Source organism: Hyla sarda, chromosome 1, assembly GCF_029499605.1.
Source record: "Hyla sarda isolate aHylSar1 chromosome 1, aHylSar1.hap1, whole genome shotgun sequence".
NCBI classification, from domain to species: Eukaryota; Metazoa; Chordata; class Amphibia; order Anura; family Hylidae; genus Hyla; species Hyla sarda.
Genome location: NC_079189.1, coordinates 215627614 through 215652461, shown reverse-complemented (window position 1 = coordinate 215652461; position 24848 = coordinate 215627614). Strand labels below are relative to the sequence as shown.

Below are 24848 nucleotides of genomic sequence, written 5' to 3'. Positions count from 1 at the left end.
CACCACCAGTTTGACTCCTCATCTGCAAACAAATAAAATGATTAGGAAAAGGAAAGTAATGATTAATTGTATCCCCTTAGCACCTATCTGCTGAGATCTGAAGGTGTGGACGTCGTATGGAGCTGACAGATTCCCTTTGATATGGTACCTGCCCATACAAGTGTATAATGCCTTACTTTACCTCTGCATACTTCCAATTGCATTCTGCATAAATCTTAGCAGGCCATAAGTGTTTTGTATTGCTTCTAGGGGACAAATAAAAGCTATTTATATTTTAGTGCCATACGTCTTGGCAGTTTTATTTAGTGGTGCTGGCCCCTTAATAATTTTGCATATGCAGTTCCGGAGCCATACATTGCTAAGGGAAATCTATGCCAGCTCTGAGCTGGTGTACATTTCTACTGTATTTACACCAGGTCACTGGTGCATAGCTTAAAGGGGTACTCTGGTGGAAAACAATTTTTTGCATATCAATTGGCTCCAAAAAGTTAAACAGATTTGCAAATTACTTCTACTAAAATCCTAATCCTTCCAGTACTGTAAGTATCAGCTGCTGTATACTTCAGAGGAAATTCTTTTCTTTTTGGATTTCTTTTCAGTCTGACCACAGTGCTCTCTGCTGACACCTCTGTTCATGTCAGGAACTGTACAGAGTAGGAGCAAATCCCCATAGCAAGGCTCTCCTGCTCTGGACAGTTCCTAACATGCACAGAGGTGTCAGCAAAGAGCATTGTGGTCAGACAGAAATGAAAAACTCAACTTCCTCTGTAGTATACAGTAGCTGGTAAGTACTGTAAGGATTAAGATTTTTTTTAATAGAAGTCATTTACAAATCTGTTTAACTTTCTGGATCCAGTTGATATGAAAAAAATTGTTTTCCACTGGAGTACCGCTTTAATAAATCTAACCAGCCACTGCTGCCACGCTTCCTGGACACCTTGCCCGCAAGCGTGGCAAAAAGTCACTAATTGACTATTTTTAACACCAGATACCTGGAGTAAATACTTTGATAGATTCCCGCCATTGAACCTAACATTGTCTGTAACACAGTGCATTAAAGCTGGATTCAAACATGCAGTTTCTGGTCCAAGTTTTGGTGTATTTAACTTTTTTGGTAAAGCCAGGATTGGATGCCAAAGGATGGATAAATAAAATGGAAAGACTGATTTTTCTTTGGCTCTAATGCTGTGTCTGTGTCAAACACTTCATGCGTGATTACAGCCTTAGAAAGGTTGTATATTTGGAGACTTGTGATCAACCTATGATTAGGGTTCTCCAAATTGGATAAACTAGAATAACCCATTGTATTCCACTTTCATCATCAAGCATTGATATATATGCCATAAAACTTTGATTAAGCCAGAGTCTCACCACCAATTGTGCCCTGTTTTAAGTGTCATAGGCCATGCCAAAATCACCAAGGGCACGATAAATATAGAACATTTTTTCATGATCCCCCTTTACAGTTTCCAGATTCCCTTACTTTTGTAAGTGGTTATTAAAGGGGTACTTGCAGTAAACGCAGCTGAAGTGTTGATAATTTATTTTTTCTGAGAACAAAAAAATGATATCCTCTCAGTGTGTGATCGGTGGGTATCTCCATGATCAGCAGTAGAGATGAGCGAACTTACAGTAAATTCGATTCGTCACGGACTTCTCAGCTCGGCGGTCGCTGACTTTTCCTGCATAAATGAGTTCAGCTTTCAGGTGCTCCGGTGGGCTGGAAAAGGGGGATAACAGTCCTAGGAAACTCTTTCTTAGGACTGTATCCACCTTTTCCAGCCCACGGGAGCACCTGAAAGCTGAATTAATTTATGCAGGAAAAATCAGCGACCGCCAAGCTGAGAAGTTCGTGACGAATCGAATTTACTGTAAATTCGCTCATCTCTAATCAGCAGTATAGAGGAGTTGCAGTGCTCCGGGGAGTGCCTCGCTCCTTACTTTGCTTATGCGATTACAGTAGCCAGGCGGGCAAATGCAGCTGTACCTGGCACTGCAACTTTGCCCTGTTTATTCTGTGATTACACAGTGATGGTTTATCCAATTTTTAATATATATATATATATATATATATTTTTTTTGCTATTAATCATGAATTTATAGGTTTTTTTCCATTTATAAAAATGCCAATAGATACTATATCGCCTTTTAGAATGTTCTGTTCATTTATTGTATTGAATCAATTTTAGTATTTGCTTAGCAGATCTAAACAGGGGTGAAAGGTTTTGCTTTTCCTTTTGACTACATTACTCTTAAGCAAGAATCATTACATATATAGTTACTAGTCAATATGGTTACAAAAAGGTGATGTTCGGTATAACGTATATTTGCATTGGATTATACTGAGTAGTGTAGTCACTGCTGTCATCTTTTTACTTTCCAGATGACCTGTAACAAGAAAGAATAATATTTATTGGACTGGATGTGCCACGTAAACGGAGTATCATTTTTGGGACTAAGGAGCACTTTGCCACATGATATAGGATCATAGTTTTCTCTAAAGAATAAGGTAACAATTTGGGGCTCTGGTGTGCAGCACAAAATATGCAACAGTGCCTGGAAGAGATCTTTGCATTATAGTTTATTGGATGCCTTTTTATATGATCAGTTAATAATCCAAGTACTCACTACAAGGAAAACATCGCTGTGATACTGTATATCTGAGTTAGGCTCTTACCTTTTCTTTGCATAGTAAATCAGTGACTTCACCAATTTGGAGTCAGGATTGAGGCACATTCCTCTTGTGGCATTCTTGAATGTAACGCTATAAAGATATGAAACAAGGATGAAAAGAATAAATTGGGCAAGGATTTTTTTATGCATTAAAATATATACATTGTTATGTTAATCAAGCTGCAATTTAATGTGAAAAATATTTGTATTAAAAGGTTTTTCCAACTTTAAACACATGGGGGGATATTTATCAAAGTTGTCTAGGTCCTGCATCAATATAGACCAAACTACAGAGGGTTAGTCTGGTCTATTGTGCACCTAATTTATCAAATGGCGCACGGCTCTTGATAAATTCTGTGCACAGACTGCATGATCTATGCTTTAGTCTATATTTAAACCTGCTCCAACATGGTCTGACATTTCGGCGCACTTTCAGCCTATGCGACTTGTCGCTGAAAATTCGCTTTTGATAAATTCAGCACCAATGCATTTTCCAATGCATTTCAGTCTAAAATAGACTAGAATGCATCATGTGCTAAAAATCCTCTAGAGCAAAAGTCGCAGAAAAGTCGCACAGATTTAGACTGTGACTTTCTGTGCGACAAATTTAGACAAGAAAAACCAGTCTAAATTCTTTGATAAATCTCCCCCATGTGCTTTACCCACATTTGACCACTGGGACCCCCTGTGATCTTGAGAACGTGGACCAGACTCTCCTTTTGAAATAGAGTGGAAGGTCGAGCATGTGCGAGGCTGCTTCATCTGTTGTCTATGACATTGCCAAAGACAACCAAATAAAGTGCTTGGAATATTCCTTTAACCCCTTAAGGACGAAGCGTTTTTCTGTTTTTGCACTTTCGTTTTTTCCTCCTTACCTTTTAAAAATCATAATTAGATTTTGTTGTACTTCTGGAAAAAATCATAACTACATGCATGAAAATTAATACATTTAAAATCGTCCTCTTATGACCCCTACAACTTTATATTTTTTTTGCGTACGGGGCTGTATGAGGGCTCATATTTTACGCCATGATCTGAAGCTTTATCGGTACCATATTTGTTTTGATCAGACTTTTTATTCATTTTTTCATGGTATAAGAAGTACACGTACGCCATTGACCATGCGGTTTAATTAACAAAATATTTTTATAGTTCGGACATTTACGCACGCGGTGATACCACATATGTTTATTTTTATTATGTTAATATATTTTTATATGGAATTTGGGAAAAGGGGGGTGATTTAAACTTTTAATAAGGAAGGGGTTATTGTGTGTGTTTTTAACCCCTTAAGGACGCAGGGTTTTTCAGTTTTTGCATTTTTGTTTTTTCCTCCTTACCTTTTAAAAATCATAACCCTTTCAATTTTCCACCTAAAAATCCATATTATGGCTTATTTTTTGCATCACCAATTCTACTTTGCAGGGACATTAGTCATTTTACCCAAAAATCCATGGCGAAACGGAAAAAAATATAATTGTGCGACAAAATCGAAGAAAAAACACAATTTTGTACCTTTTGGGGGCTTCCGTTTCTACGCAGTGCATATTTCGGTAAAAATGACACCTTATCATAATTCTGTAGGTCCATACGGTTAAAATGATTTCCTACTTATATAGGTTTCATTTTGTCATACTTCTGGAAAAAATCATAACTACATGCAGGAAAATTAAAATATATTAAAAAATGTTCTCTTCTGACCCCTATAACTTTTTTTATTTTTCCATGTACAGGGCGGTATGAGGACTTATTTTTTGCGCCGTGATCTGAAACCATTTTTGTTTTGATCAAACTTTTTGATCACTTTTTATTCATTTTTTAATGGTATAAAAAGTGACCAAAAATAAGCTTTTTTTGGACTTTGGAATTTTTTTTACGTGTACGCCATTGACTGTGCGGTTTAATTAATGATATATTTTTATATTTCGAACATTTACACATGCGGCGATACCACATATGTTTATTTTTATTTACACTGTTTTATTCTTTTTTTTATGGGAAAAGGGGGGTGATTCAAACTTTTGTTAGGGAAGGTTAAACAGTAACACTTATTAACACTTTTTTAAAACTCTTTTTTGGCAGTGTTATAGGTCCCATAGGGAGCTATAACATTGCACACACTGATCTTTTACACAGATCACTGGCGTGTATAAACACGCCTGTGATCAGTGTTATCGGCGCTTGACTGCTCCTGCCTGGATCTCAGGCACGGAGCAGTCATTCGTCGATCGGACACCGAGGAGGCAGGTAAGAGCCCTCCCGGTGTCCTGTAAGCTGTTTGGGATGCCGCGATTTCACAGCGGTTCGTCCCAAACAGCCCGACTGAGCAGCCGGGATACTTTCACTTTCGCTTCAGACGTGGCGGTCAGCTTTGATCGCCGCGTCTGAAGGGTTAATACAGGGCATCACCTCGATCGGTGATGTCCTGTATTATCCGCGGGTCCCGGCCGTTGATGGCCACCGGGACCGACCCGATATGACGCGGAGACACCGCGTGACCCCGCAGCATATCGTGGGAGCCGGCGGAGGACATAAATATATGTCCTTCATCGTTAAGGGGTTAAAAAAAAAATTCTTATACTTTTAGTCCTTTTAGGGGACTTTTAGGAGGAATCATTTGATTCCTCATACAGATCAATGTGGTTCCATAAAACCACACTGATCTGTGTGCTCTGCGCTCGATTGATAAAGCCTGATCCTGCCAGGCTTTATCATTCTCAGTGCAGGAGTCAGCATGGAAGGAGAGGTAAGCCCTCAGGCTACCTCAGCAGTGGATCGGAAACCCCCCCAAGCCCCCCCTTACCCGTGATCATGCTGTGGGTGGCGATCCACCCCACTGGACCACCAGGGATGGGTAAAGGCACCTTTAGATGCTGCTGTCAGCTTTGACAGCGGCGATCTAAAGGGTAAATAGCCGGCCGCGGCATGTTGGCTATTAACGCCGGCCCCCAGCTACAGGAATCAGCTGGGCGCTGGCCGGTATGACGCGGGCTCGAGTATACACGCCCATGGTCGTTAACAGGTTAAAGCATTTTTTTCAAAGCTGACATTTTTGGATAATTTAGTTTACTGTGCTGGAAGTGTTTATAAGGGTATACCCTGCAGTGGACACAAGACCTTTATTCTCCAAGTCAGTGGGGGTCCTATGGATATTGATGGGTCTTTTTAGTGGAATATTACTGTCTTAAAAACCTCATCTTGCCGGTGAAATGATTCATTACACGGAGACCATTTTTAGATAAGATCTTCCATGCAATACCTACGTGGGCTGGGTCTGCCAGAGTAGGTGCCACTTTAATAGAACAGTTTCCTGTTTTGGCTCACAGAGGTTCCTGAGTAATATGAAACGTAAAGTGGTTCCTTAAAGGGGTACTCCGGTGAAAACCTTTTTTCTTTTAAATCAACTGGTGGCAGAAAGTTAAACATATTTGTAAATTACTTCTATTAAAAAATCTTAATCCTTCCTGTATTTATTAGCTGCTGAATACTACAGAGGAAATTCTTTTCTTTTTGGAATGCTCTCTGATGACATCACGAGCACAGTTCTCTCTGCTGACGTTATTATAATTATAATAACACTTTATTTATTGTTGTCCTTAGTGGGATTTGAACCCAAATCCCCAGCACTGCAAGGCAGCAGTGCTAACCACTGAGCCACCATGCTGCCCTTAGCCTACATCTGCTATGCATCTGCTATACATCTGCTATACATCTGCTATACATCTGCTATGCATGGTTGCGAAAATGGACAGAGATGTCAGCAGAAAGCACTGTGCTCGTGATGTCACCAGTGTTCCAAAAAGAAAGGAATTTCCTCTGTAGCATTCAGCAGCTAATAAGTAATGGAAGGATTAAGATTTTTTAATAGAAGTAATATACAAATATGTTTAACTTTCTGCCGCCAGTTGATTTAAAAGAAAAAAGGTTTTCACCGGAGTACCCCTTTAAGTTAGAATATTAATTGGTTCCAAGACGACCATTGTATGTTGACACCATTGTATGTTGAGACCATAACTCTATGGAAACCTGGTAATTGGTTCTGAAGCCACCAAAATGTCATCCAAAAATAGGAAAAAGTGAGGATTAAACAAAAATAAGTAGATAACTAATATACCGGTAGATAAAGCAAATTCTTACATATAAAAGTAAGAAAGATCTGCTGGAAGCTGTAAATCACTGTCTATGTAGAGGACAGGAGCTTCTTCAGGGTCCTGTACAGTACACGATGTGTCCTAAAAAAGTAAAATGGAGCCCCCCTTACCTGGTGTCCAAATGAGCAGCTAAGGGCTGGTTCACATCACGTTTTCTCCCATATGGAGTGCATATGGCAGAGGAGACCTAAAACCTCGCACTCCCACATGCCTTTCTTTGCGCACCCTTATGTAATTAATTTCAATGAGCCGGCCGGAGCGAAATGTTCGGTCCGGTCGGCTCATTTTTACGCCGTATGCGCTTTTTCCCCGGACTTAAAACTGTGGTCAACCGGTTGTAAAAGCGCATACGGTGCAAAAATTAGCTGACCGGACAGAACATTTCACTTCGGCCGGCTCATTGAAATGAATTACATACGGGAGCGCATAGAAAGGCATACAGGAGCGCGAGGTTTTAGCTCTCCCCTGCCGTATGCGCTGCCGTATGGGGGAAAACGTGATGTGAACCCAGCCTAACCCTGGCACAGGTAAGAGTAGTACAGAACAGGTAGTACCTCCCTGTACTGTTGGGGGCGCTACCAGACAGCCAGTCAGTGTATTCACTTCAGTAATACTGGTGTTTTACCAGTAAATTCCCATTCTGATTGGTCAGTTCTTCCAGTCATTGACATGTTTCACAGATCTGGACTTTCTGTAGCATTGTATGTTGAGTCTGGTTACAAGTTACAATGGTCCAGAAAAGACCTTTGTATGTTAAAACTATTGTATGTTGAGACCATTGTAAGTTGAGGGATCACTGTATTTACACATTTTATAGTATTTATAAGGAAAACTGACCAATATTGCTTTACTAATATTTAATTGGTATACAAATGTATCTTATGGTGTTTGTACTGATTCTGTTGTAAGTGTGGGAAATCTTTTGTCCTGCATTTGTTTTTTTGTTTCAAACACCCAACATCTGGTAATGGCTGAGAGAAGAATCTGGAAAGGCATACCAAGGGGTAGAGACAGGTGTAGATATTATAATCCTTGAAAATGTAATTGCCTCTTTAATTTAGCTATGTATGAATTTCTTTATTAAGATGTAAATTGTAAGGAGCCATGCAAATAGCAAGCAGACAGAAAATGGGCTTGAATATCCCCGCATTAGCAATAAACAACCTATAAGGGGTGACCCCCTTACGGGGACAACCCTCACTAGAACCCTCCCTGTAAAATTGATACTTTATTTGACTTCGTTAAAATATATATGTCCCCAAACTAGTTAAAATTTGCAGTGGTATGGGGATATTTATTTATCAAGGTGTGAAGGGATTCACACACTAAAGGGGTATATGGGCAGCTGCGTGTTTATGTAGTTCCACTCTGTGGATCACTGGTGATTCCGGTGTCCACTGTGTCACAGCTATCCCTCACTCCTTTCTTACTAGTGTTCCCCTATAACCACGCTAACTAAAACTGAGACCGTAGGCCTCCCTGACGTTTCAGTGACAAATCACCTTTGTCAAGGGTTGCGAGGCTACTGCGGCCTCAACCCTGCAACCCTTGACAAAGGGGATTCGTCACCGAAACGTCGGGGAGGCCTACGGTCTAAGTTTTAGTTAGCGTGGTTATAGGGGAACACTAGTAAGAAAGGAGTGAGGGATAGCTGTGACACAGTGGACACCGGAATCACCAGTGGTCCACAGAGTGGAACTACATAAACACGCAGCTGCCCCATATACCCCTTTAGTGTGTGAATCCCTTCACACCTTGATAATTAAATATCCCTATACCAATGCAAATTTTAACTAGTTTGGGGACATATATATTTTAACGAAGTCAAATAAAGTATCAATTTTACAGGGAGGGTTCTAGTGAGGGTTGTCCCCGTAAGGGGGTCACCCCTTATAGGTTGTTTATTGCTAATTTTGCCCTGAACACTCTCAGGGACATTTTTTCTTTGAGTATTAGCCCCGCATTAGGCATACTTCCTCCTATCTGGTCTCTGTGCACAAGTCCCTAATTTCATAAGAGAGCTAATTGTATACTTTTGTTTTCTTTCACACACCAGCTGGTACTCACTGAGAACCAGAACTCCCTCCAGAGCTAAGAAGACAGGATACCATGGGAATAAAACACTAGTATTTACAAACTTAATTTAACTTAATACATGAAAGTGTAACATACATGACTTCCATTTTCTCACACTTGGGACTTGGTGGAAACACTTCAAATTTCTTGATCTGCTTAAGGTCCACATGATCGGCACCAGGTCTCTTGCACAGACAGCGTCTTTTCCCCAACAGGGACATTCCTATAAAAAATATGATTCTTCATAAAGACCTAAGACAATTACTTTGTACAATTATTTAATAATAGGCCCGTGTAAAAGAGTGGTGTCGTGTTTGCCAGAAAAGTATGTAATGTTAAATAAACCTATGTAAAAAGAATACAAAAGTATTATAAAAGGGATACCCATACTGGTCAAACATAAAATAAATTTGCAAGCTTTCAGAACATAGAGCCCTCTTTATTGGCAAGTTTACAAACTTCCAGGTCCCTGGGGCATACATTCTGGCCCTGGGGCCTACTTACTGGCCCTGGGAACTGACATGTGAGGAGTACAGTATAGAAAAATAACTTTAGGTGGGGCTTCCCATGGCTGGCACTCAGTCACGGAAGATGGGACATGGCATCTGCAGTCTTCTTCAGTTACTGTGCCCTCCCCTACCCAGATTGACTTGACTAAAAGCCGAGTGCAGGAAGAAGCCCTCAATAATGGCAGGGGGATAAGCAGTTACGGTATTATTTTTAAGGGAAAGAAGGGAATGACCAGGTTAACATTCATCTTTTTCAATCCTTTCTGCTGATAAAACTCATACCAGTTGTCCAAACCCTTAGATGCTGCAATAAATACAGGGAAGGCTTCTGAGGTATTGGACAGAGTGAGGGGGGTCCTATTATGTGATAGTGGGGTGCGTTTAGCATTTTTGTTCTTTACTCCTTGCATTCTAGGGGCCATACTGCTTTTATTTATTTTTTCATCTACAGTGCCATATTACAGCTTGTTTTTGCCGGATTAAAGGGGTTCTCTGGTGAAATTTTTTTATTCCATATCAACTGGCTCCAGATATTTCACCCCTTAAGGACTCAGCCCACGTTTTCACTTTTTCCTCCTCGCCTTCAACAAATCATAACTCTTTTATATTTTAATCCACAGACTAGTATGAGGGCTTGTTTTTTGTGCGACCAGTTGTCCGTTGTAATGCCATCACTCACTTTACCATAAAATGTATAGCGCAACCCAAAAAATACTATTTGTGTGGGGAAATTAAAAAGAAAAACCACAATTTAGCAAATTTTGGAAAGTTTCGTTTTCACGCCGTACAATTTACGGTAAAAATGACATGTGTTCTTTATTCTTTGGGTCAATACGATTAAAATGATACCCATGATAACTACTTTTCTATTGCTGTTGCGCTTAAAAAAATATTGCTTTTTCATTTTTCCGTATAAGCGGCGATATGAGGGCTCATTTTTTGCGCCGTGATCTGTACTTTTTATTGATACCATGTTTGCTTATATAAAACTTTTAATACATTTTTTATAAATTTTTTTGAATAAAATGTTATAAAAATGTACTTTTTTTTTTTTTTTTACGTTCTGTGAACGTAAAAAAAAAAGTAAATTTTTATAACATTTTATTCAAAAAATTTTATAAAAAATGTATTAAAAGTTTTATATAAGCAAACATGGTATCAATAAAAAGTACAGATCACGGCGCAAAAAATGAGCCCTCATATCGCCGCTTATACGGAAAAATGAAAAAGCAATATTTTTTTAAGCCGTACGGTATCATTAACATTTTATTTTAATAGTTGGCATATTTATGCACGCGGCTATACCAAATATGTATATAAAATAATTTTTTTTACACTTTTTGGGGGTGAAATAGGGAAAATTGGACAATTTACATTTTTATTGGGGGAGGGGGTTTTTCACATTTTTTTTACTTTTATTTTTAAATTTTTTACTTTTATTTTTACACTTTAATAGTCCCCATAGGGGACTATTTATAGCAATCATTCGATTGCTGTCACGATTCGGCTTACAGGTTGTGGATCCACTGTGTCAGCGAGGGATTGGCGTGGACCGTGCTGGTGGACCAGTTCTAAGAGGCTACTGGTGTTCACCAGAGCCCGCCGCAAAGCGGGATGGTCTTGCTGCGGCAGTAGCAACCAGGTCGTATCCACTAGCAACGGCTCAACCTCGCTGACTGCTGAGAAGGCGTGGGACAGAAGGACTAGGCAGAGGCAAGGTCAGACGTAGCAGAAGGTCGGGGCAGGCGGCAAGGTTCGTAGTCAATATGGATAGCAGGAGATCAGGTAACACAGGCTTGGACAACACTAAACGCTTTCACTGGCACAAGGCAACAAGATCTGGCAAGGGAGTGCAGGGGCAGTGAGTAGATATAGCCAGGGAGCAGGTGGAAGCTAATTAAGCCAATTGGGCCAGGCACCAATCATTGGTGCACTGGCCCTTTAAGTCTCAGAGAGCTGGCGCGCGCGCGCCCTAGAGAGCGGAGCCGCGCGCACCAGCACATGACAGCCGGGGACCGGGACGGGTAAGTGACTTGGGATGCGATTCGCGAGCGGGCGCGTCCCGCTGTGCGAATCGCATCCCCGCCGGCAATGTCAGTGCAGCACTCCCGGTCAGCGGGTCTGACCGGGGCGCTGCAGGGAGAGAGACGCCGTGAGCGCTCCGGGGAGGAGCGGGGACCCGGAGCGCTCGGCGTAACAGTACCCCCCCCTTAGGTCTCCCCCTTTCTTTGTCCGGCAACTGCTTCCCATGGGATGAGGACACCGGGAGTGATTGAAGGGTTTCCGCAAAGGCAGGCCGTACAGCAGGAGTGGGAATGGGGAGGGAGGGCAGAGGGTGAAGCTTGGCACGGGGCAGTGTGTCACCAGGACGGGGGCCATGAGGGGGCAAGGTACAGTCCTGATAAGCCTTGGGGAGACCAGGTGTAGGAGGAGGCACTGAGGCTTGCCTGACGGGACTGGGAGGGGGGGAGAGGCATTTCTTATGGCAAGCAGAGTCCCAGTTCTTGATCTCCCCGGTGGTCCAGTCAAGGGTGGGAGAATGATGCTGGAGCCATGGCAGACCGAGGAGGACCTCAGAGGTGCAGTTGGGAAGAACGAAAAATTCAATCATTTCGTGATGGGGTCCAATGCACATTAAGAGGGGTTTTGTGCGGTAACGCACGGTGCAATCCAATCTAACTCCGTTGACCGCGGAAATGTAGAGCGGCTTGACGAGACGGGTCACCGGGATGCAGAACTTATTCACCAAAGACTGCAAAATAAAATTCCCAGAGGCACCAGAGTCCAAGCAGGCCACGGCTGAGAGGGAGGAGTTGGCAGAAGGAGAAATCCGCACGGGCACCGTGAGACGTGGAGAAGCAGACTTTGAACCAAGAGACACCACACCCACGTGAGCTGGGTGCGTGCGTGCGTTTCCTAGACGTGGAGGACGAATAGGGCAATCCACCAAGAAATGCTCGGTACTGGCACAGTACAGACAAAGATTTTCTTCCCTACGGCGATTCCTCTCTTCCTGGGTCAGACGAGACCGATCCACTTGCATGACCTCCTCGGCGGGAGGCCCAGGCGTAGATTGCAAAGGATACTGTGGGAGAGGTGCCCAGAGATCTAAGTCTTTTTCCTGGAGGAGCTCCTGATGTCTCTCAGAAAAACGCATGTCAATGCGGGTGGCCAAATGGATAAGTTCTTGCAGGTTGGCAGGAATCTCTCGTGCGGCCAGCACATCCTTGATGTTACTGGATAGGCCTTTTTTAAAGGTCGCGCAGAGAGCCTCGTTATTCCAAGATAATTCGGAAGCAAGAGTACGAAATTGGATGGCGTACTCGCCTACTGAAGAATTACCCTGGACCAGGTTCAGCAGGGCAGTCTCGGCAGAAGAAGCTCGGGCTGGTTCCTCGAAGACACTACGGACTTCAGCGAAGAAGGACTGGACTGTGGCTGTGGCAGGATCATTGCGGTCCCAGAGCGGTGTGGCCCAAGACAAGGCCTTTCCTGAAAGAAGGCTCACTACGAACGCCACCTTAGACCGTTCTGTAGGAAACAAGTCCGACAACATCTCCATATGCAGGGAACATTGAGACAAAAATCCACGGCAGAGTCTAGAGTCCCCATCAAATTTGTCCGGCAGGGACAAGCGGAGGCTAGGAGCGGCCACTCGCTGCGGAGGAGGTGCAGGAGCTGGCGGAGGAGATGGTTGCTGCTGTAGCAGAGGCAGAAGTTGCTGTAACGTGGCGGTCAATTGCGACAGCTGCTGTCCTTGTTGAGCAATTTGCTGCGATTGCTGAGCGACCACCGTGGTAAGGTCAGCGAGACTTGGCAGCGGCACCTCAGCAGGATCCATGGCCGGATCTACTGTCACGATTCGGCTTACAGGTTGTGGATCCACTGTGTCAGCGAGGGATTGGCGTGGACCGTGCTGGTGGACCGGTTCTAAGAGGCTACTGGTGTTCACCAGAGCCTGCCGCAAAGCGGGATGGTCTTGCTGCGGCAGTAGCAACCAGGTCATATCCACTAGCAACGGCTCAACCTCGCTGACTGCTGAGAAGGCGTGGGACAGAAGGACTAGGCAGAGGCAAGGTCAGACGTAGCAGAAGGTCGGGGCAGGCGGCAAGGTTCGCAGTCAATATGGATAGCAGGAGATCAGGTAACACAGGCTTGGACAACACTAAACGCTTTCACTGGCACAAGGCAACAAGATCCGGCAAGGGAGTGCAGGGGCAGTGAGTAGATATAGCCAGGGAGCAGGTGGAAGCTAATTAAGCTAATTGGGCCAGGCACCAATCATTGGTGCACTGGCCCTTTAAGTCTCAGAGAGCTGGCGCCAGCACATGACAGCCGGGGACCGGGACGGGTAAGTGACTTGGGATGCGATTCGCGAGCGGGCGCGTCCCGCTGTGCGAATCGCATACCCGCCGGCAATGTCAGTGCAGCGCTCCCGGTCAGCGGGTCTGACCGGGGCGCTGCAGGGAGAGAGACGCCGTGAGCGCTCCGGGGAGGAGCGGGGACCCGGAGCGCTCGGCGTAACAATTGCTAATACTGTTCAGTGCTATGTATAGGACATAGCACTGATCAGCATTATCGGTCATCTTCTGCTCTGGTCTGCTCCATCGCAGACCAGATCAGAAGACCCCGGGAGATGGCTAGAGCAAGGTGAGGGGACCTCCGTCCGCCATGCTGGATGATCAGATTGCGCGGCAGCGCTGTGGGCGATCTGATCATCCATTCAAAGTACCGCGATGCTGCAGATGTCGTGATCTGTATTGATCACGGCATCTGAGGGGTTAATGGCGGACATCTGTGCTATCGCGGATGTCCACCATTACGGGCGGGTCCCCGGCTGCTATCAGCAGCCGGGACCTGCCACGCATGACGCGAGCATCGCTCCGATGCTCGCGGTTATGTATAGGACGTAAATGTACGTCCTGGTGCGTTAAGTACCAGCTCACCAGGATGTACATTTACGTCCTGCGTCGTTAAGGGGTTAAACAGATTTGTAAATTAGATTTCTATTAAAAAATCTTAATCCTTCCAGTACTTATCAGCTGCTGAAGTTAAGTTGTTCTTATCTGTCTGATAACAGTGCTCTGTGCTGACACCTCTGTCTCAGGAACTGTCCAGAGTAGGAGCAAATCCCCATACCAAACTTCTCCTGCTCCAGACAGTTCCTGAGACAGGCAGAGGTGTCAGCAGAGAGCACTGCTGTCAGCTCTAGCTAGTTTTAGCTATCAGTTGCGTTCTAAACACTTTTTAACATGACAGTGAACCCCTTTTACAATTTAATTTTACATCTATGAAGCTGTGTTAAAGGGGTTGTCCACCATAAGGGGATTTTGGTACATACCTGCCAGACAGTAATGGACATGCTTAGGAAGGATCTGTGCTTGTCATGGGGCTAAGTGGCTATGTTGAGAAATTACCATCATGCTGAGGCAATTTTTTTTTGCTAACTATGTATTTCCTGTTGGAGTTTTTTCTCTCAAACTACACATCCCATAGTTCCTTGTTTGTAAGTGAGCTGTCATTTTTCTCCCTCTCACACATCAGCCACCCCACCCATTGAAACACAAATGAGTTGCATTCCATTCAAAAGACCAAATAAGGTATAATTGTATGCTGTTAAATAAATAAAATAAATATTAGGGCGAAAATCCCAGAAGAATTGTGAGACCACCGTCACACACAGGTACAGACACTATATTACGAACTACACTAACTTTACAGCCCCTGTTTCATAGTCAAATAAAAAAAAATCCTGGAATACCCCTTTAAAGCTTTTTTTTTTGCGTTGTGATCTGCAGATGTAAGATGGCATATAAGTATAAAAATACTTCACAATTCTGGCATTTGGTATTTCTTTTGTTTATGCCCTTCACTGTGTGGGATCAATAATATTATATTTTATCAGTTGGGACAAACAGCATGTGGCAATACCAAATATGTTCCACAAGTGGAATTTCCGTAGCAAAAAATCTGCAAGTGGATTTGCTACAAACCCATTAAAATGAATAGGCAGCAACATAATCTGTTTGCAGATTTTTTGCAGCGAAAGACAAAACATGTCAAAGGGCTACCATAATAATGATTTGGCTCCCTTTGATCACTAGGAAATTTTCCGAACCACTGAACTACTAATGACGTGCAGTAGGGCCAATTAAATGGCTAAATGGCTAAATAGCCAGCAACATAGATTGCTCAGTGTCGGCCTTTAGCAGCTGTCAGACAGGTATGGAGCAGGCTCAGCTCCCGAGACTGCTCCATACACATTTATACAAATGAGATCTACTGTAACCGTATGAAGGGGTTATAAATATAAAATATTAAGGAAAAGGCAGATGTATTGTATTGTTGCCTATAACAATGGAAAAATAAAAAGGTGCAGGTCTTGGAAACACAGGGCATCATACTGCTTTTTTTTTTTTTAAATAGAAAAATAAAAAAAAATGTCTTTTGGAAGGTGGCGATGAAAACAAAATCAGTCCTTGAGGTAAAAAAAAAAGACTGGTCCTTAAGGGGTTAAGGTGTGAAAATGAGCAGGGAATTAGTTTTAATATGTTTGGGCTGTGTTCCAAACAATAATAAAAGCAAGGTGCACAATACCGGCATTCAGGTCTTGTATGTCACGATCTGGATCCTCTCATTGTTTTCATAATGAAACTGTGATCCAGGTTAATAGCTTTTTTTTTATTGGGTATTATGGGACTGATTTTCCTACTAAAATTTAAAATATTACAGTGTGATACATCAAAGTGTAAATATAGGAGTAGAGACCATTTGCTCTGATTAAGGAAAAAATCGAATTATATAGACCCTTACTTGGCTGTTCCTATTTAGCGATGAATACAGAACCTTTCACAAACTGTTTGGTAACAATGAAGAATTGTAACCCCTAGCAATATAAAGGTCTTTCTACATCAGGGGCACATAACCTTGTATGAATATAGGTGGTGCCAACAAATACAGTATACATACAGCTTGTTATCTTATCATACGTTTTATGGTTCTATAAAACAATGACCTCAGGTTTTAATGGTACGTTGAATAGTATAATGAATCCTATATACATGAGCCTTTTAAGTTAAAGGGGTATTCCAGGATTTTTTTTTAAATTTGACTATGCTACAGGGGCTGTAAAGTTAGTGTAGTTCATAATATAGTGTCTGCACCTGTGTGTGACTGATGGGATTTTTCACCCCAATATTTATTTTTAACAGCATACAAAATGACTGCTGTCTCAGATTTTTCCCAGGTTGCAATGCGGCCGAGAGCTGGTAAAAGGAGAAAGAGGGGGCTCAGCCTATACAATATAATAAAAATAGATCGGGGTGCTATTTTTATTAGCCACAAATAGAGTACAAAAGAAGAAAGAGTCACTGTGAACCAGTGCACATCCAATGATACAAGTGTAAGCAATCTCTTTAGGCTAGGTTCAGACTACGGAATTAATAGAAAATAAATGTATCTGTCATATTTTAGTTTTTCATTTGTTGTACAAATCTGTTGTAACTGGCAGCAAATTGTTCTTGTTGTGGCTGGGCTCGACTAGAAACTGTTAGGCTAGGTTCAGACTGCAGAATTTCCGCCTGCAATGCCGCTTTGAAATTGCAGGCAGAAATTCTGCTTGCTAAAATGTATAGTGTAGTGAATGGGTTTCCGTTCACAAATTCACACTTCGGAATTTGTGAAGCGGAATTTGTGAACGGAAAATCCGCATGGAAATTTCCGTCAAAAGAAAGGGGTTGCTCTTTCTTCAGGCGGAAATCCGCGCGGAACACATTGCAGTCTATTGGAGACTGCAGTGTCCACGTGGTCCTAGCGCCGACTGATTCAGCCAGCGCTGGCCGCACTCGGAATCTCCGGGCGGAAATTTTCTGCCCGGAGATTCCGTAGTCTGAACCTAGCCTAATTGTTCCAAAACACAGATACAAAAAGGTACACTGTACAATAACAACTGGACATCTAAAAACATTTAAAAGACCCAAAAAGGGACAAAAACACAATACAGGGAGGGGCCATGAACCCCCTAAAGCCTGGTCCTGTCCTGCAACAATAACTAAAGTAAACGTGCAATGCTACCACTGGAAGGATGCTATAATGTTAAATACACAAAAAAAAAAAAAAAGGTAATAGTAATATGAAATCGCAGTGAATAGTACCAGGGTAAATGAATATTCAAAGCCACAGTGTTTTGGTAATCTCACAACATAACCATTTAGCCCCAAGACAAGCGCAGATCCTTCCTAAGCATGTCCATTACTGTCTGCCAGGTACGTACTAAAATCCCCTTATGGTGGAGAACCCCTTAAATGTTGTAATTCATATATACAATTTCTTTAACAGAGTATTGCATAATTTTATAGAATGTACATTCAGGCTATTGTATATAGAATAACTTACCTTGCACACAGGTCTGAAGTAAGAACAGTGAGCAGAGGACAACAATGACTGGTCGGTACATTGTGATGGATAAATGTAGAAGTAGATATAAAAAAAAAGATTCCCCTGAAGCTGTGTAGTCAAGTGGGATTTGTAACTAGCTTTCCAGTCTGTGGATCCTATATAAATATCCTACAATCCCTCCCACTGAATTCAGAAATCACCATGGGAAAATCCCTTACACTGGGCTTACTGGCTGGGACTTTCTGACAATGTAAAGTTCTCATTTTCTGGAAAAGACAGATGTTAGAAGAAAAGGGACATCATACAGATAACACATGATAGAACATTATAGAAAGTAAAGAAAGAAACAACAATTTGCTAATATTTGCCATTTAATCCCAATTTTTATTTTTGGTATTTTCCTTCTTGACTTGATCAATAATTTTTTTCCCCCATCAACAGAACCATATGAAGGTTTTTTTTTTTTTTTTTTTTTTGCAGGACAAGTTGTACTTTTCAATTACATCCTCCATTTTATATAATGTATTGTGGAAAAACAATTCTGTGCTGAAATGGAAAATAAACTTCAATTCTGCTATTTTGTAGGAGTAAAATTTTTATGGTATTTATTACTATGCAGTAAAAAGTACATATTCAACGTATTCTTTAGGTCAGTATGATTACAGCGATACCAAATGTTTATAGTTTTTTTTTATGTTTTACTACTTTTAAACATTGCTTTCCCTGACCATATCCTAACCCCATTTTTTGCAGGATGTGAATTTGTCTTTACTGATGTGATTTAGGGGAAGTGATGTTTGATGGCTTTTAATTCATGTGTAAGGTGTTCTCCGCATGGGTTATAAAACATTATATTTTAATCATTTGGACAGGATACCTAGGGCAATCGTACAAGTGATCACTTTTTGTTTGTGCAATACCAATGTATTGAAGTGTAATGTGATCTGTCTGCTTGTAGTACACTCAGGGCCCCATACAAGTAAGTTTTAGGGGCCCTTTTGGAACTGTCCTTTGCTGCATCTGTCATTTTCAGGATTCCTCCTTTTGGTTATTTAGTTGATGTTTTCTCACCTGTGAATAGCCTGTACAGGGTGGGCCAATTATATGGATACACCTTAATAAAATGGGAATGGTTGGTGATATTAACTTTCTGTTTGTGACACATTAGTATATGTGAGGGGGGAAACTTTTCAAGATGGGTGGTAACCATGGCGGCCATTTTGAAGTCGGCCATTTTGAATCCAACTTTTGTATTTTCAATATCAAGAGGGTCATGTGACACATCAAACTTATTGTGAATTTCACAAGAAAAACAATGATGTGCTTTGTTTTAATGTAACTTTATTCTTTCATGAGTTATTTACAATTTTCTGACAACTGATAAAATGTGTTCAATGTGCTGCCCATTGTGTTGGATTGTCAATGCAACCCTCTTCTCCCACTCTTCACACACTGATAGCAACACCGCAGGAGAAATGCTAGCACAGGCTTCCAGTATCCGTAGTTTCAGGTGCTGCACATCTCGTATCTTCACAGCATAGAAAATTGCCTTCAGATGACCCCAAAGATAAAAGTCTAAGGGGGTCAGATTGGGAGACCTTGGGGGCCATTCAACTGGCCCATGACGACCAATCCACTTTCCAGGAAACTGTTCATCTAGTAATGCTTGGACCTGACACCCATAATGTGATGGTGCACCATCTTGCTGGAAAAACTCAAGGAACATGCCAGCTTCAGTGCATAAAGAGCGAAACACATCATCATGTAGCAATTTCGCATATCCAGTGGCCTTGAGGTTTCCATTGATGAAGAATGGCCCCACTATCTTTGTACCCCATATACCACACCATACCATCAATTTTTGTATTCCAACAGTCTTGGAGGGATCTATCCAATGTGGGTTAGTGTCAGACCAATAGCGGTGGTTTTGTTTGTTAACTTCACCATTCACATAAAAGTTTGCCTCATCACTGAACAAAATCTGCGGAAACTGAGGGTCTTGTTCCAATTTTTGTTTTGCCCATTCTGCCGCACATAAAACTATGGATACTGGAAGCCTGTGCTAGCATTTCTCCTGCAGTGTTGCTATCAGTGTGTGAAGAGTGGGAGAAGAGGGTTGCATTGACAATCCAACACAATGGGCAGCACATTGAACACATTTTATAAGTGGTTAGAACCAAGCACATCATTGTTTTTCTTGTGAAATTCCCAATAATTTTGATGTGTCACATGACCCTCTTCCTATTGAAAAAACAAAAATTGGATTCAAAATGTCCGACTTCAAAATGGCCGCCATGGTCACCACCCATCTTGAAAAGTTTCCCCCCTCACATATACTAATGTGCCACAAACAGGAAGTTAATATCATCAACCATTCCCATTTTATTAAGGTGTATCCATATAAATGGCCCACCCTGTATTCATTATATGACTTTTACAAAGAATAAGTAGGCAATGTGTAATTTCAAGCATCCCATCACTGACTGTCATTATGACATCCAACTGACTGCAACAAGTATACAGTTAATATAATCCAGGTAAGATCAGCAGATCATGCTCTTTTTCATGATGGCCCCCAAGTCTGCCAAGTTAGAACTCCTATTAGGTCCTGTCAGAGGTTGGGCTTAAAGGAGTTGTTTAGGGTCCTAAAAAGTTATTACTTACCTTACTCCCACAGCAGCTACAAATTAGAAAGAACCCCCTGTTACACAGTCAACTGCTTTCAATGGCAAGTAAATATATCGGAATGTATCCACAGCAAAACGTAAGTGGAGGCGCCTGGAGTGAGGTTAATGATGACTTTTGATGGCCCCGAAACAACCTCTTTAAGGATGGAGTTCCACTTGTTTTGGGAGAAAAACGTCAATTCTCCCGCATGGCGTTTTCTTGGCCAAAAAAACGCTGCAGCCAGATGTTCAGATGTTAGCTGTAAATCAATGAAAAAACGCAAAATTCTTTTTCCACTTTGCGTTTTTCAAATTTTTATTTTTACTTATTTTTTTTAGCCTTTTTGCGTTTTTTCACTCTTTTTCAGCTCCTTGGGGGTTTTGCAAAATCGCAGCATATTGAGCCTATGACATTTTTTCCCCCTGAAATCGTGGCACTTTTCTCCCATTTACTATGGGAGTAAAAAAAAACATCAAGAAAAATGCCATGTGGGTTTTATCTTTGGTGTTTTTGCAGGCGGTTTTTATTCTTTTTTGGATTCAAAAAAGTGATGGAGATACCTTTTCTTTATGAAACTTCATAGGGTACCATTAAAATAAATAATACAAAAGATACAGTAGTGATGTAAAAAAATGTATTTATACATTTTTATACAGGGATCAATTTATGTGGACAGGCAGGGCAGGTTTTTCACTTTTTATTCTTTATTTTTGTCATTTTTTTAGGTAGTACTACTACTCCCAGCATGGAACACACTGTTCCATGATGGGAGTAGTAGTACCTGCACTAATTGACAGATCGCCATGGGTCTGTTGCGATCCTTCTGTATAATGTATAGATGCGGGTGGCCGCTCTTCTATGGTCCCTGCACTGCCGTATATATACACCTATTCATATTTCCTGCAGAGAGCTGTGATTGGCCAGATGGTTCCAGCCTATCACAGCTCTAGGAATATCTGTATATATACGGCAGTGCAGGGGACCATAGAAGAGCGGCCGCTGCATCCATACATTATACAGGAGGATCACAGTGGGTGTCAGGAGTGACATTTACTGTGATCTTTCCTTAACTGCAGGTACTACTGCTCCAAACATGTAGCACACTCTGCAGAGCAGAGATGCAGAGCACAGGAGAAAGCCACTCCGCATCTCTGCAATAGATAGGACGATCCCAACAGGTGTCAGAAGTTACACTTGCTGTGATCTGTCTATTAATGCAGGTACTACAGCTCCCAACATGGAGCAGAATGTATTAGTACCTGCAGTTAAAGACAGATCACAGCAGGTGTCACTCCTGACACCTGATGCGATCGTCCTATCTATTGCAGAGATGCAGAGCGGCTTTCTTCTGTGCTCTGCATCTCTGCTCTGTACTCCGGCCAGTGATGTGAATAGAACATCACTCATTCATATTTCCCGTTGAGAGTTGTGATTGGCTGCAACCTTCCAGCCAATCCCCACTCTGGGCGGAAAATATGAATGAGTGATGTTCTATTCACATCACTGGCCGACCTGGTGTATAGTGCAGAGATGAGAGCGCTGTATAGACTCCGCATCTCTGCTATATTATGGACGATCGCATCGGGTGTCAGGACTGACACCCGGGGCGATGTGTCTATTAGTACAGGTACTACTACTCCCATCATGGAACAGTCTGTTCCATGCTGGAAGTAGTAGTACTACCTAAAAAATTGAACAAATAATAGAGAGAAAAAAAGTGAGACACACATACACACTTTATTAAAAATTAATTAAAAATTAATTATAAAAAAAATGTCCTTAAATAAATGTGTTCCCATCCCTAATTAAAATAAAATGTAAAGGGGTTATCCAGGAATAGAAAAACAGAGCTATTTTCTTTTAAAAAACGCTTCCCATCTGTCTTCAGGTTGGATGTGGTTCTGCAGCTCAGTTCCTTTGAAGTGAATGGAGCAGAGTTGGAAAACTACACCCAACCTACAGACAAACGTGGAACTGTTTTTGAAATAAATTAGCTGTGTTTTTCTATTCCTGGATAACCCCTTAAGTAAAATACCCAATGCCAGAATTCCTCTTTGTGCCCACATTGACTTCCCAAAAAAAAAGGTTTTCACTCCTCCAGCTGGATCCGGGTGAACCCACCCTAAACTCTCCAAGCAACAGATACTGTGACTTTTATAGAATTACTTCATTAGTTGGTTGCTTATATCATGGAAACTAGAGCCAATATACGTTTTTAGCACCCCAAAATGATGTAAGAACAGCTGTTTTCATGCTCGCAACCTTTAACCCGTAGAACAGTGTAATCAGCGAACATTGGTAAAATTGCTTTTTTTTTTTTATTTCACTCCACACGTTTTTTTTAATACATTGTATGGTACAACGTATGTTAGATGCCATTACAAAATACAAAGTGGCCTGGTAAAACAAAAAAATATGATTGGTTGGCATTAATGACTAAATGTAGTCAATTTCTTATAGTAAATGTAACAGTAACACCAGTAAATTTTTGGTTAAATCAACTTTTGCACATATTTACTCTAATAAATAGGGCTTTAAAAAAAAAACATTTTTAGAAAAGATTCTGCTATAATATGTAATAACGAAGCACCCATAAAACAATGTGACTTAAAAACTCGGAAAAACACAGGTGGACATTCCGCACATTTGACAGACAGCAATACATTTCCGAGCAAAATCCACAGAAAGAATAGACAAGCAGATGTTTCTGTCACGGAAATTCCACTGTATGCACAGTACAGCAGAATCCCATTGAAATCAATAGGATTCTGCTGCAGCGCAATGTCCGTGTGAAATATTTAGGCGGAATTCCCCACAGAATTTCCGCTGTGTGAACATACCCTTATTGAGAAGCACTTGTTAGAAGAGGCCATCACCTTCCAATTTCAAGACACTGTGTTGGGCTGGGTTCACACAATTTTTCTATACGGGAACCGGATACGGCTGGGGGGGAGCAAAAACCAGGCGCTCCCATTTCCCGGCCGGACCCGGACTCTGTTTAAATTCATTTCAATGAGCCGACCAGAGTCAAACGGTTACTCCGGTCGGCTCATTTTTGGTATGCCGCGGTATTAGGTCTAGTCAGAAAACCGGATACGGGGCAAAAATGAGCTGACCAAAGTCAATGTTTGACTCTGGTGGGCTCATTAAAGTGAATGGATTTTGGCGCCGGTCCGGCTGGGGTACGGGAGAGCCGTAGGCTGCAACTGTATTGTGAATACAGCCTTCTACAAAAAAGCTCTTTTTGCTGATCAGAAGGTACCCTGATACAATGTGTTCCTCTGTAGCAATTTTAGCCACACAGTGCAAGTAGGCAGCATATGATGTCCCAAGCAGGTGTCACCTCCAAAACATCTGTCATTGGCCAAATGCCCCCTAGTCATCATCCCTCCATGTTTTAAAAATTCTGTTGGTTGTTCTCCTGTAGAGTGTACTATAGTAGCAGGCCCAGGGCCTTCATTAACCCCTTAAGGACTCAGCCCATTTTGGCCTTAAGGACTCAGACAATTTAATTTTTACGTTTTCATTTTTTCCTCCTCGCCTTCTAAAAATCATAACTCTTTTATATTTTCATCCACAGACTAGTATGAGGGCTTGTTTTTTGCGCGACCAGTTGTCCTTTGTAATGACATCACTCATTATATCATAAAATGTATGGCGCAACCAAAAAACACTATTTTTGTGGGGAAATTAAAACGAAAAACGCAATTTTGCTAATTTTGGAAGGTTTTGTTTTCACGCCGTACAATTTCTGGTAAAATTGACATGTGTTCTTTATTTTGAGGGTCAATACGATTAAAATGATACCCATTATTATATACTTTTATATTATTGTTGCGCTTAAAAAAAATCACAAACTTTTTAACCAAATTAGTACGTTTATAATCCCTTTATTTTGATGACCTATAACTTTTTTATTTTTCCGTATAAGCGGCGGTATGGGGGCTCATTTTTTGCGCCATGATCTGTACTTTTTTTTGATACCACATTTGTATATAAAAAACTTTTAATACATTTTTTATAATTTTTTTTTTAATAAAATGTATTAAAAAAGTAGGAATTTTGGACTTTTTTAATTTTTTTTCGTTCACGCCGTTCACCGTACGGGATAATTAACATTTTATTTTAATAGTTCGGACATTTACGCACGCGGCGATACCAAATATGTCTATAAAAAATGTTTTTTACGCTTTTTGGGGGTAAAATAGGAAAAAACGGACGTTTTACTTTTTTATTGGGGGAGGGGATTTTTCACTTTTTTTTTACTTTTACTTTTACATTTTTTTACATTTTTTTTTACACTTGAATAGTCCCCATAGGGGACTATTCATAGCAATACCATGATTGCTAATACTGATCTGTTCTATGTATAGGA

The 24848-nt window shown here is 41.4% G+C and overlaps 1 protein-coding gene and 1 long non-coding RNA gene across 3 annotated transcripts in view; one reads left to right on the top strand and one right to left on the bottom strand.

Moving 5' to 3' along the window:
* Positions 1–24848, top strand: part of LOC130363371 (uncharacterized) — a 114784-nt gene that overhangs the window by 11452 nt on the left and 78484 nt on the right. For both annotated transcript variants that reach the window (XR_008891800.1, XR_008891802.1), the window contains one exon: positions 2384–2509. This is a non-coding gene — a long non-coding RNA (uncharacterized LOC130363371). The remainder of the gene's footprint in view (positions 1–2383; positions 2510–24848) is intronic.
* LOC130363354 (C-X-C motif chemokine 11-6-like) lies at positions 1856–17950 on the bottom strand. The gene is made up of 4 exons (XM_056568703.1): positions 17804–17950; positions 8997–9123; positions 2678–2764; positions 1856–2388 (listed from the first exon to the last, which is right to left on the bottom strand). Exons 1-4 carry the CDS (start codon positions 17862–17864, stop codon positions 2373–2375), a joined length of 291 nt encoding a protein of 96 aa, XP_056424678.1. The 5' UTR covers positions 17865–17950; the 3' UTR covers positions 1856–2372.